Source organism: Meleagris gallopavo, chromosome 5 (genome assembly GCF_000146605.3).
Source record: "Meleagris gallopavo isolate NT-WF06-2002-E0010 breed Aviagen turkey brand Nicholas breeding stock chromosome 5, Turkey_5.1, whole genome shotgun sequence".
Classification (NCBI taxonomy): domain Eukaryota; kingdom Metazoa; phylum Chordata; class Aves; order Galliformes; family Phasianidae; genus Meleagris; species Meleagris gallopavo.
Genome location: NC_015015.2, coordinates 12,683,522 through 12,697,656, shown reverse-complemented (window position 1 = coordinate 12,697,656; position 14,135 = coordinate 12,683,522). Strand labels below are relative to the sequence as shown.

Genomic DNA, 14,135 nt, shown 5'->3' with positions numbered 1-14,135 from the left:
AAGAACCAGAGGGTCTGAAAGGTATGTGAGGCAATACACTGAGATCCTGTGGAGGTCTGGTATGTACTGTCCAGCTACTGGTGGACTATACTCTCTGAACTAAAACTTTCAGAAAAAGCAAGCAAAGGATAAACAGATTATACTGAAGTTCTCAGCAAACTCTATATTCTTCCTTCACTATATTATGATAGCATCTAAAGCATTCATTGGAAAGATACTGTACTAAAAATATCTCCTTTCCCAAATTAATCTGACTTTTTTCCTGACTCCAGTAATATCCCCTAGACACATCTGCATATATGTGCTTCTTTGGCCTATTTGCCGCCTCTAAATCTGGCTTAATGGGATTAGGATCCTTCTTCTTGGAGTACTTCAAATTGATACAATACCTATTCCAGTTAGTGGGATCCTCCCTGCAACTTGATAATGTTTTTAATGAGCAAGAAAACAATCTGCTCAAGCAAATTCAGTACTTACATCATCTTTGTGAAAAACACCATTTTGAAAACAAGAACATGCAGTCCATCGTTATGATCTTTATCTCTGGGAAACTAATTCACTTCAAGAAGTGATACCTAGTAAGAAACTTACAGATTTCATTCTAAGTAAAAACCTTAAAACTTCTTCAGTACTAAGTAAAAAGAGATAGTATGTGTTATTTCCCAGCTAAGTATGCACCAAACAGATTATTTAAAATGAATTAAGTATACATGTTCTTAACGAACTATGTATGTTTGAGCCATTTAATTAATAATTAAAAAATGCTATGGATAAGTTTCTGCACCCTAAATGTTCCTCTTTACTCAGGACCTTCCAATTGCCTCAAAAATAAAACAAATCATCTTCTGAACTGAAATGTTTATCATTTGATATAAATCTGTAAAACAGTCCCCTTTCCACCAGTAAGAACTTAAAAAGAAAAAATGAAAACATAATGTTAAGTGACTATTAATTAAAAAAAGCCTGCCTGAAATCCATGAAACATAGTCTTGTACTCTAAAATAATCAAAATGTGGCTATTTCTCGGTGAGTTATTTGTAAACTGATACACTACAAAAATACCCAAAAAAGGTGAAAAAGGATTAGATGTATCTGCAAAATCCACTGCCCAAATCAAGTTTAGCTATTTATAAAATACAGATGGCTTTTATTTTCTCCTTAATTTCTTATAAAGATACATATTTGTTGTGCATAGGCTAGATCAAAAAGGACACTCTTACTTTCAGATAACAGTTATTACTATTGACATCAAGGACAGCGTAGCTTAGATTTTGTCTAGCTTGTATTGGACAGGTGCCCAGTTCACCTTCTTAGATTTTGTATTCTTACCTTGAACAGAATCCATTTTGGCTTTAATTAACATTCTTAATCTTGCCACCTCTTGTCGCTTGAGTTCATCCAGTCGTGTTCTCACGTGGTGGCTTACTAAGTCAAGCTCTCTGCTAAGTTTTCCACTCTGTCAAAAAACAAAACTGATCTATAAAAACATAAAAGAAAGCAGCCTTTACTATTCCCATTGTATGTGAGCTGCAAGACAGCAGACCAGTCGTAGTTTTTCTCATAGTGTAGCCCATACGTACAAGGATCTCAAAAGTCATTCAGTGAACATATTAAAAAATTTCAGGCCTATGGTTATAGACACAGAGCAGGATCCAGAAAGGTTTAGAAACTCTCTCCAGAAACATTTGCTCCTATTGAAGAGCAGAAGCTTGACTTCAGCAGAAATGCCTTGTGAGGTTCAGAAATAATAAATTTCTTGATGAAACATTCTCAAACTAATTCAAAAGAGCTGCAAGATGAAAGCACAGTGCTTCGTCTTCAGCCACTTGATGACAGCTGTAACACTTGAGAGAAGATACAAGCAAAGCAACAGCCATTAACGTGTACTGCAAGAATATTTATCAGGCTCTGGTAATTCACAGTAGTCTTCAAGAGTAACCCCAGTTATAGCACAGAAGAAAGCGGAATCAAAAGCTGCCAATGGCAACATGAGGGATTAAAAGCAATGCAAAAGGCAGGATTTCCTCTCTGTCGCTCTAGGCTGTTTCCTGCCTGTCTCATGCAAAATTTCTAGCTCATAAAAGGGGAACGTGAAACAGCTACCATACAGAGCACTGGAGTACAAAAGACAAAAACACAACGGGATTTTGGGACCATGTGCTATTTGGACTGGTACTTGAGAAAGGACAGCAGCGGAGAATGCCAGAAGTCTATCTTATACCTGACTTCAGCACACTGACATTGCTTCTAGCACAGCTTCTCAATTTCCTCAGACTAGAAAACATGACTTTCTTGTAATTCTCTTCCATGACTTCATATCAACAAATGATACACCATCTTCACTTCAGAAAGCATATAAACCTCTGTTTGAAACAGTGTTCCAAATCACCCAACAGGAAAAACTGAGTGAGAACTAGGCTTGCAGCTTTTTTGTGGTACGTCAGGATGTATCTATCTGTACAGAATCTGACACAGCCTTTTAAATAGATGGGCAGAAATCAGAAACCATGCATTTGAGTACTTTTTATTATTATTCTTCTATGGGATAATCTTTAACTAACAGAAAACTTGCTGTTCCTTTACTAAAGACAAAGCTCCAGAAAGAGATAAATACCTAGGTAAACAGAAAATGTGTCTTACAAAATATGAGAGGGGTCTGAAGACTTTAAATATATATGTAGATATGTCCATCTTGAAGGGTTCATTATGACAGACTTAATTAGCCTCAATTAATATATTTAACTTACCTTTATTTCTTCTATGTCAGCAGTCTGGAGTTTCTCCCTGAAATGCTTATCTGTTTCCAAGACATCAATTACTTGCCTGAGATATTCATCATAATAGAGCCCTGTATCCTTCAAAAAAGAATGTTAACTTTAGAATAGAATATACTGCCAAACAATACATTTCATGTAAATACTATCATATTACTGAAATCCAATTCTCAGCAATACAAGTATCACAGCTCTTTTACATATCTTCTACTTTTGTGATCTGCATCTTTGTCTTGTAGGAACTTAGAATTAATTTGTTTCAGCAACAGATGACAAAGAGGAGAAAGGCATTGAGGAAACCCACGTTGCATGCAACCATCTATTCTGTTAACATAGTGAGGCTTTTCAAACAGTGCAATTCATTAATTATAAGAATTTAAGAGTGGTTCAGAATACTGCTGTTCTTTTCTCCCAGATGCAAAAGAATGTTGAGACTATTTGCTGCATTTCCTAGAAAACCTCCTTTAAAGGCAGCCACCTTCAGTCTGCCAGAAGCAACAGCCAGAAGTTTTACTTGGCTTTAATCAGTATATCTTTCAAAAAAAGAAGCTGATAGCCTGGTTGGGAAACATTTAAAGCAAATATAAGATTAATGAAACTGCACTGGTTCATCTGCACTGAGGACAGATAAACCAAAGCTACACCCAGGACTTAGCCTACTAGATCAGCTAAGGTTCCTGTGGCATATGCTACACTCTGATTTTTCCTATGGTAGTGTGGTGCAAAGAAACACTCTCCAGAAGACCAATCCAGAGCAAATACAACTGTGCTAGACAGAATAATTCCATTCTGGAAAGAAAGAAAGTCTGCTTCAACAAAAGAATTTATTTGGCTTTCACAGCACAACATCACGGTTCAGCTATTAAAAGCTGATATTGGAGATTTGTTTCTTGACAAAAACAGTTGGCACTTCAGGAAATTTGAGATCTCAAACTCAACTTTGTACGATGTGCTTGTAGCACTCACAAACACAGTATGTCTGCTGTTGAAAAAAATTCCTATTTCTGAAATGTAGTTGAATTCTCCTAATCAAACATTTTCCTTCTCGATTGGAAGCAATGAACTGGAAACATTGAATGGAATTTCCTAAGCCACCACTCAGTCAGTCACTTCAAAGAAGTCCTGTGAAAAAATAAACAGTACTTTCCGTTGTATGCTGGGGAATTCACTTCAGTTTGCTATCTCACCTTTAGCAGCTCAGAGAAGTGAATAAGAAAAGAGAACAGATATAAATGGAACCCCACCACAGCAGAAAGTACCATGTTTGATAATCCCAGCTGATATTCATTTCTTCCCTGAATACAGCTCCGGTAAAAGACATCTAAATTTCAGGATAGGAGCTTGCTATAGGTGGATTACTAGTAACTAAAACAAACTACTTATTTCACTGAAGATTTATTTTGTTACACTTACTGGATTTTCTATCTTCTCTCCTTCTACGTGACCTTCTCCTTTGACTTTTGTCTTATCTATGTCTATAGGTACAGCTTCCAAAGCCATTAGGAGACACGGTATCAGCAAAATACATTGTTGGGGCAGGAGAGATCGCCACTTCATCTGAAATGAGATCAAGTCACAAAAAATAACATGAATGATGTTATCATACTATTTGATTAGAATTATTTGATGTTCCTATATAGACACCTGGAATAACCTACTTTCCATGTGTTCTCAGGGAATGCTACAACTCAAGAAATTAAATATAGCATTAATTTTAAAGGCTTTTATGACACAAGCAGATTAGCTGTTGTGCACACAGCAATGTTGCATTGCAAACAAGAAGAGGTGTTCATGTACTTGTTTAGGATGGCCAAGTCTTGGATAAATAATACCAGAGTTCCTACTCTGATTTGTCTTTGCTGAAGTAATTGGGAAATTCTTGCAGATAATTACGGGCACTGAATCAGATCCTAGTAGTAATGCTTACAGTTCTTAGGCTTCAGCAGTGAAGCGCGTGCTTAATCTGGAGCCAAGATCCTCTCCAAATTTTATTTGCAAGACAAAATATTTTATAAGCCATATTGTCTGTTTCATGTTGACTGAGACTCCCAAAAGAAGCATTTGATTGAAAACAGATTCATTCATCCAAAATCTATTAAGATAGAATACTTTAACAGTGTGAGTTCAGGAAGAAAAGTAAATGTGGTAGTACAGCATCTAACTGTAAGTCTTTCTCTGAAGACAATTCATCCATTACTGTGAAAGTGCAGAGTTTTTGGCTATGCTACAGAAAACTTCACCAAATTCAATATTAAGTTAGCAATATAGATAATCTCCTGCTTAGTGAAAGTTGTCAGTTAAATGCTGTCTATGGTTAGCTCAGATACGTGAAAGACACAATAGGCAGTCAAATCTAAAGTATGCCTGCTGCAAGAATAATTCCTGTACAAATGCTTTAACTAGTCATGCAAGTAATTCTAGCAAAAAGTATCCAGATCCAATGGCAACGATTTATCTGAGGGGTGGTAAGGTAGCGGACAAATTCTAATTATGGTGTCAGTGCCAGTTTTCCTGACTACACGTGCTGGTAATCAACAGTGGAGGATTACCTTTGCTTGGATTAAGCTGCCCCTTTACTAAGGCAATAAATGTACATAATGACAGCTTCTTAATTTAAAGTACTGTTGATATCCTTTATTCATGTAAGTATTATGAAAAAGAATGCATTCTTATTAAGAAAAACAAAAATGGGAAATGCAGAAGTATTATTGTCTCTCTTGTTGGGGAACTGTGGAACAGCTGGAGATAAAAATACACCCATTTTTCTGTCTTTTAGATATCAAAGGCTTGAGAATTACAAGGACTCTCTGAAACTCTTTTAATTAATTACATCCTTAGCAAAAAGAACCTAAGTGGATTCTGCTCAGTCATAGCAAATATCTCTTATTTTTAAAATTACTAACGTCTGACCATTGCCAGGTGGGATGGCAAGAGCTATTGCTGCTGTCACACTGAGAGCATTAGATTGAACATCAGCACTACTGTCTGTTCCCCATTAGAAACTCAGATTGACCTTGCCATTTATCTAAAACAAACAAAACCCAAACTATCAACAGAAAAAATAAAAAGCCCTCAAACTCTGTCGTCCTGAACTGTGTTAGAGCTATCTGCTGGGTTTGTATCTATTAGTGGCACAGCTCAGTAGTATGGATAATATTACTAAATTAATATATGTTATGCAGGAGATAGTTCCTTTAGCAGGCAGACAACCATTAACCTCCAATCACTTACTGTTACCTGTCTTGCACAGCCAAGGTCATCTAACCTGGTCCACTTTTCTCCAGAAGTAGATTGCCACATCTGGTGTTAAAGCCACTCTCTGAACGCTGTTGCCTGTTTATTTATTTGTAAGGTGTTGGTTCATTTCCAAAGCAGACTGAGGTGCATTTATGAGTAAGTCAAATTTAGCATTTTGCTTGTCTTTTCAGATGAAAAAGTAAGGCAAACACTTAATTTGGTATCTGTCAACCTGGCGTATTTGAAAAATAAGTAGGAGAAACCTGAATCTTTGAAAGTTTCTGGATGAATAACCAGGACAATAACTTCTCTAAACAGAAAGTATTACAGTAAAAAAAACCCACACAAACAACAACAACAACAAAAGCCAGGTAAAACAAAAAGCTGAAATTCTGTAGGGTATTAAAGGGGCATGTAGGCAAGAGAAGGGATCTGAGATGGGCAGCTGGAGCTGTATCATCCTCAACGACCCCGCAGTAGTCACAAAGCTTCTCTATCAAAAGCTGTAATCAAACTGATTGCCTCTAGATCTTCTAGCTTTCAGTGGGATTTCTGCTCACAGGTAATTTAGGCTCCTCTGAAAGTACCAGCCTCTGCAGTTATGTGCTGTTATACGTAATGGGAAAGACAGGACAATACCACAGCATGTTTTTACATCTATTTGATGCAATACACTGCTCTGGAAACAACAACAACAAAAAAGGCTATCTAGTGCCCATGAGACAGTTTTGTTTCAGGTTGTGCATAGGATGGCTTTATCATCAGCATTTTGATAAAACAGGCCAAAAAAAATTCCACAAGTACTAGAAAGAATCAGAAGTAGAGAAGATCTAAATGGATAACAAGATGCTGCAGCTGACTTCACAGACTACAACATTACACTCAGTAGGATTTCCAGTAGCATTCTGAGGAACTCACCTGGTTATACAACCTGTGCTATAACACGTAAGCTGGAAATGCATTATTAAACAAAAAAATAAGTACCAAGTAAAGACGGAGTTACTGTATTTAGTTTTCCAGTAATTCAAGACAATAGTCATCAAAACTATCTCTCTAAGAGCAGATGACTAAGATGTGTCAACCTTTAGACAGTCACAGTGACAGCCCAAAGTGACAGCCACAACTGAGTCACGTGCTCTACTCTGATACGTATTAGGAGAGACAAGTCAGTCTCACTGTGATGCCTGACATTAATCAGCTGCAACAGACAACTCAGCGTCATTTGCAAATTCAGCAAGTAGAGGGAAGTGATGAGAGGCAGGTTGAGAAGAAAAGAGGCGTTTTGGTTTTTGTTCCTCTTAATACTTTACTATTAAGAGTTCAACCCATCTTTAGCAGCTGTTCAGACCCTTGGGAAACCCACTTAGAGATGACCATCCCTCCCAGGCATTTTACCGTGACTCTACAAGGCTGACTAAGGGATCCAGTTTCCTCTGTAAGGCCTATGAGCCACTAAACCAATCGACAGTCTCAGTGCAGCAGAAGAGAAGCAATGTCAATTTGGTCACTGTCATGAGTGATACATAATGCACAGTATATATCCTCGTGCCCTGCCATGGGTGCCTTGCTCTAGCCTATTATTAACTACTATTCTTCTTCCTGCTATTTAATAATTTAATAGAAACATAAATTTTGCCCAGCTGACTTTAATAATCCAGTGGTTACTTTGTAAACAATACGTGAACAGAGCTAATGTTACAATTTTCATCTGGAAACCAAGCAGTTCTAGAGAAAAACATGTAGCTCACCTAGATGGAAAGGTAATGCAACTCTAGACTGATCTTATCAAAAATATGCAAACTTAAATTTCCAAATTAGCTAAGCACCACAATGCTAGGGAAATAAATATTCATACTTTATAAAGAGAACTACTCATAAAGCAATCCTCTAGGGGTGATAAATACTGTACTTCATAACAAAGCCAATATTTTGGGGGGTGGGTGGGGAACAAAAAATCAGAACTTCTCCGAGCAGAAAGTACTTAAAAAAAAACAACAAACTCTGAGTGGGAGGTACAAGAATGAGGTAGCAGAAAACAGAGCTACCCATGTACTTGCCTGGACAGAAAAACAGAATTGGAAAAGAAAAAGAAATAGGCTGTCTGCCAGCAACCTTGATCTGGATCCCAGTAAACATAATCAGAAATTCCTATCAGCTTCAGTGGAACAGAATCAGACACTGGAATTACAAAGAGCTATGGCCTTTGAAAGATATGTACAAAATGCAGTTTCTAAAGCTTGCAACACGAGCACAAGCAGCTCAGTATGGCATTAGCACACCTATTTTACACAGCCTCAGACGTACTTCTCATTCACTTAATAACTATTGTCCAGAAAACAGCACAGATTCAGCTGATGTCTCCATCACCTTCCTAGCAAAACAACAATTATTTTTTAGATAAGTAATGCTCCGTGTCAAATTTTCAAAGGCTGAGATGGGTGAACTCATACAGTGGTATCAGTGCCTGCAGATGATACGAAGCGGAACAGCACAGCACTGTAAGTGTTGTTACACTGCATGTCTGTACCTGCCAAACCAATGTGTGCTGTGATGGGTAATGCCATCATAAACACACTTGCAGAATACAAAAATAAGCCGGCCTACTCACACATCTGATGCACTCGTGTTCTGTCTGATATGCAAATAATTAAACCTATGTGAGCAACAGTGCACACATGCAGGATGATAGCAATACTCTCAATAGTCATGTCTGTACCATGACTTCCTATTTTAATGCTGTACATATGGGAGATGCCAACACTCTTCACAGGAAGTGCTGCCTTAAAAAAACAGAAACAAAATGGGTGATACAATAGATCTCATGATCCTCCTCTTTCTAAGACTATACTAAACTCAATACTAGAATGGGAATATTACAAATAGATATATGAAGCATATAAAGCACTGCCTCAGAACTTTCAGCTAGCTCTCTCAACAATATACTTTTCCTTACAATTTTGCAGTTTAAATAGTGTTCAATTTCACATATTTTTCCACTTCCTTAAAAATGACTTGAAAAGATATATATTGATTAGCTCACCAATTCATTAAAAAAATACTTAAAATGTGTGAAATAGACATAAACAGATTATTATTCTGCCACATTTTTTGTTCAGAAACACCTGACATAACAGTATCTTCATGTTCATTCAGGAAGACCTGCTGCATGAATATGTAAACTATCATATCTTAACCAAAGACAGAAGTTAATCAATCTAAAGGTAATGCATCTGCTTCACAGCGTCTGTCCATAAGTTAAACGGGTATTAACACTGCTAACATATGGCAACAATTTGGAGAAACAAGTGTAAAAGTCCCTTTCAGCTCACAAGGCTATGCTAAAACACTCTTTCTGGTGAAAAATGTCCTTTTATTAGGCCATCAGACCTCTAGATCTAGATCTAGACTTCTTAAAGACATGCAGAAAACAAGGTGAGAACTGAAATAACTAAAATCTGCACTGCTTTTTGCTTTACAAGTTATCCACCAAATTACAAAAACATCTGCATAGTTTTCTTCCTGTATGAGATTTAATCACTTTAATACATAAGCACTCTTTTCCATCACTCCTCTTTCAGTAAATGTCCCTCCCACACAAGACAGAAGAGTTTTCCTTTCATTATTCTTATTATTCATTATTATTCTCTGGTTCAGATGGTCAGTTTTTCTCTATCCATCACTAGCAATTCCCAGCAGGTTTCGATCTGCAGTGCTTTCCTAATCTTTTGCCAGACTACACCCTCCTTAGTTTGCTCTGCACAAGAACATGCTCTCATTTTTTGAAGCGTTTACTTAATAAGACTGCACATAAATATAGCTTTACTTAATATTACTGAAGTACATAAAGATGGCAGAATCCTTTCTTCTTACCAGTTCAGTTGTTTTATTAAATGAGTCACCCAAATGATAGGAGATGCTATATAGGAATAAAAACACAAGTGTTCCAGTTTGAAAAAAGCAAATATTATTCAGAAGGCAACTTTATCCAGCAACAATGATGGCAGAGAAGCAAGACACACACAGCCTGCTCTTACACATGCACAGCTCTGCTGTAAGTAAAGCCTGAAAACACAACTGTTTTTTCCTTTTTGTGGCAATGTTAATAGTTCATTATTTTAAAACCCGTGTGCACACAAATGCACATACATGTTTATATGATATTTGCCTCCAAGGAACTATAAACATTGCTTTAGAAAAACAGTATCAGTTTCCATGCAGCTGTCTTGCAAGCTGAAGAATGCTGAAATATTGGTCTTGTTTTCAAAAGGAACTTGCTTGATTTTATCACTTCTTACCAGGAAAGCTGGCTCAGAAGAAAAGATTTGTGAAACTAATATGCAAGCAAAAACTAACATTGAATTCAGTGATAAAATTCTTACACACTTCAAAAGCAAAGTAAAACAAAACAAAGCAAAATAAATCTACTATCAGTACAGCTTCCTTTACTACAACTAAATACACAGAACAAAATACACCAGCAAACCTGGAATCTCACAGATCCAAATCCATTTTGTATAAATGAGAACAGCAATTTTGCCACTGCTGGCATAAAAACCAACCTAATTTCCAGTATGCCACCACCTGCAACAGAGGTATTGCTTGGAAAAGTTTGCTTTTACTCTCACCTCAAATAAAAAATCCTTTCAAGAAGTCTATGGGATCACCCACAAGTACACGTTTTACTCTAGACAACAAGAAATTATTTTATTATTTAAACACTTATCGCATCAGGACTTAAGTAGCCTTTTTCCTCTTTGGAGAGAAAACAGTATATAGCCAACAGGAATAAAAAATTGAGAACTAACAGGCCGGCAATGAGCGGCGTCCCCAGGGGTCTGTCTTGGGACCGGTGCTCTTTAACATCTTTATCAATGACATTGATGACGGAATTGAGTGCACCCTCAGCAAGTTTGCTGACAACACCAAGCTGAGTGGTGTGGTTGACACGACAGAAGGAAAGGATGCCATTCAGAGGGACCTGGACAGGCTGGAAAGGTGGGCCCGGGTGAACCTGGTGAGGTTCAACACAGCAAAGTGCAGAGTTTTGCACTTGGGCCGGAGGAATCCCAGGCATCCATACAGACTGGAAGGAGGGTCCTTGAGAGCAGCCCTGCGGAGAAGGACCTGGGGGTCTTAATAGATGAAAAGCTTAACATGAGCCAGCTGTGTGCCCTTGTGGCTCGGAAGGCAAATGGTATCCTGGGCTCCATCAAAAGAGGGGTGGCCAGCAGGGACAGGGAGGTGATTGTCCCCCTCTGCTCTGCTCTTGTGAGGCCCCATCTGGAGTACTGTGTCCAGGTCTGGAGCCCCCAGTACAGGAAAGACAGGGAGCTGTTGGAGAGGGTCCAGAGGAGGGCCACAGAGATGATCAGGGGACTGGAGCACCTCCCCTACGAAGACAGGCTGAGGGAGCTGGGCTTCTACAGCCTGGAGAAAAGACGGCTGTGGGGTGCCCTCATTGCAGCCTTTCAATACCTAAAGGGAGCCTACAAACAGGAGGGGAGTCAACTCTCTTTGAAAAGGTAGATAACAGCAGGACAAGGCGAAATGGTTTGAAGTTGAGGGAGGGAAGATTTAGGTTGGATGTCAGGAGGAAATCCTTTACAGAGAGAGTGGTGAGGTGCTGGAACAGGCTGCCCAGAGAGGTTGTGGATGCCCCGTCCCTGGAGGCATTCAAGGCCAGGTTGGATGGGGCCCTGGGCAGCCTGGTCTGGTATTAAATGGGGAGGTTGGTGGCCCTGGATGTGGCAGGGGGGTTGGAGATTCGTGATCCTTGAGGTCCCTTCCAACCCTGGCCATTCTGTGATTCTGAGATAACATGGAGCCAGATGTAAAAATATTCAACCACTTAATGATACCTGCCATCATTTTCTAATTCACTTGGATTTCTACACATTTAGGAATCCAAACGTGCCAAAAGATCTCGCTCTTGTTTTATAAAGAACACAAAGCATCAGAAATGTAATAACAAAAATGGACTACACGTTTTCTGAATTACCTATGATGAAGACTTTTACAAGTGTAAAAGTGTTCTACCAATTTTCTTTCGTTTTTCCAACTGTCAAACCATGCAAATAAGAATCAAAACTACTCCTGTTGAAAATTGACATGAATTTTGCTCCTAATTTCATGTGATTTGTCTTAAGTACTCAGCAGTGTTTTAAGCTACAGGTAAGAATATTCCTATCCAGAAGGCTTCTGTCTGTCTGTTAGGTATCTTACAGGAGCTTCCCAGGATCTCTGCTGCTTGCTGAGCGAACGACTAGGGAAGGACTTTATTAAACAAACGCCACTGCTGCACAGGAGTTCATATCAAGGCAACATTGATACAGCTTTCAACTTATTAGTAAAGGATTTTATCTTTCTTTTGTAAAGCATGCTTGTTTAGTCACTATGTAACTAGAAGAATAGGTCAATATTTTCACACTCTGACATTTGAGTCAATACTAAAATATTTTACATTTTTTATTATCACTAAGAACTACTGTTCTTCCCTTTCACAAATCCAGTTTAAGTCATGTATGTATTACATGGGGGCAGCTTTAGATATGAAACTTTTAACTTGGCTTAATATGCTTCAAAAGTTTAGGTTTAGCAATATTGCCATCATTATGCAGCCAAGATATGGCAAGTCACCCTTATTCTGATTCAGCAATAATCTTTTCACAGAATCATAGGGGTTGGAAGGTACCCTTTTTTGTTGTAGTTGCTTCGTTTGTATTTCCTTGAGGGTTTTTTCTCAACATAATTTCACATACCAAAATAATCAGTTGCCAACCTCTATTACAGCACCCAGGCAGAAGCAAATTCACTCTTGATGCCTACGGTAGATGCCTTTGCCTACAACTGCTAATAGAAGTTTGAAGAAGACCAATGGGCAGTATTAACTGATTGATAGCTTTATGTTACATCCACCTGTCCCCCCGTTTTTTATGTTAATTAACTTGGTTAGAAGTGAATGAGATCTACCTAGTTCTACTACAAAACAATTTTTTTCAATAAGTTTATGTTATTACTTCTTATATATAGTTATCTTTTTAAATTCTAAAATAAAATATTCCCACTGTCCAAAAGATTATAGCAGCACATAAGAGGGAAAAGAGAGAATTACACTTAGGAGTTACTGTTTTTTAATCAGATTAATAGTTTCAGTCCATGGCAGATCTTGTGCTGTGACTACAAGATCACTGTGCAGCAACTGATGGTAAGAGATGTAAGTGGATCTTAAGCATTCACACAAACATGGGCCTTTCTCAAAATCTTTTCTGAGCCTTAAGCAGAGGTCTACAATAATGAAAGGTGCTTTCAAATAAATTTTGAGTGTCTTTTCATAGTCATAAAAAGGCTTAGATTGGAACGGGTCTTAAAGACCCCCTGCTGTGAGCAGAGTTGCCACCCACCAATAGATCAGGCTGTCCAGAGCTGCATCCAGCCGGTCTTGAGCACCTCCAGGGTTGGGGCACCCATAGCTTCTCTGGGCAGCTGTACCAGGACCTCTAAGTAAAGAACCTCCTACCCAGATTGAGGAGTAGAAAACCTTCCTGTGCTCACCAGGCTAGGTGAGAGAGACAGGCACTGCAGAATCTGGGTAGAAGTGTTTATATACTGAGTCACCTACAGGATTTTTCTTCAGCGTGTGAGAAAAGTAAATGCCAAACAACACACAGCAACTCTCCAGGCTAAGCTCAGTGCCATGGTGCACTCCTGCTGCCCTAGTTTTGGTGCGGTGATGGTCTAATCTTAGAAATGCCGGGCTTTATTTCTCTACAGCAAATACAACTCCGACAACAGAGGGTATTTCTCGTGTCCCTCTTTATGACCACGATTCCGCACTTTCTGAATTATTTTTGAGCTAGCACTACAGAATCTTACTTAGTTCCTCCAGTAGTACTACAGCAGACACAACGTCAACAGGCACTTCTAGCGAGACCATCCCCGTCCGTGGGACAAAGCAGCCGAGGTTTTCCCGTGGTTGCGCAATGCCGGCCATCGAGGCGCGCAGCTGCCAGGTGTGCCTCAACTCCTCCCGCTGCTTTGAAGAGAGCCGCTCGCACGCCCACCCGCGGGGCTGCCGGCGCGTTACTTCCTGAGGACCAACACCTCCCCCCCCGCCGCTGCTTCAGC

The 14,135-nt window shown here is 38.9% G+C and overlaps 1 protein-coding gene across 1 annotated transcript; it reads right to left on the bottom strand.

Moving 5' to 3' along the window:
- Positions 1-1,249: 1,249 nt before the first annotated feature.
- Positions 1,250-14,001, bottom strand: LOC104911028 (nucleobindin-2-like). The gene is made up of 4 exons (XM_010711087.2): positions 13,906-14,001; positions 4,188-4,331; positions 2,748-2,855; positions 1,250-1,456 (listed from the first exon to the last, which is right to left on the bottom strand). Exons 1-4 carry the CDS (start codon positions 13,999-14,001, stop codon positions 1,265-1,267), a joined length of 540 nt encoding a protein of 179 aa, XP_010709389.2. The 3' UTR covers positions 1,250-1,264.
- Positions 14,002-14,135: the final 134 nt, after the last annotated feature.

What these genes read in the sequence shown, in the direction of transcription:
- LOC104911028 (XM_010711087.2), bottom strand. Translation starts at nt 14,001, where the DNA reads ATGGCCGGCATTGCGCAACCACGGGAAAACCTCGGCTGCTTTGTCCCA. An exon ending in CTGTTGACGTTGTGTCTGCT is followed by an intron (nt 4,332 to 13,905) that starts GTAGTACTACTG and finishes ATCTCATTTCAG; the next exon opens with ATGAAGTGGCGATCTCTCCT. An exon ending in CTGACATAGAAGAAATAAAG is followed by an intron (nt 1,457 to 2,747) that starts GTAAGTTAAATA and finishes GTTTTTTGACAG; the next exon opens with AGTGGAAAACTTAGCAGAGA.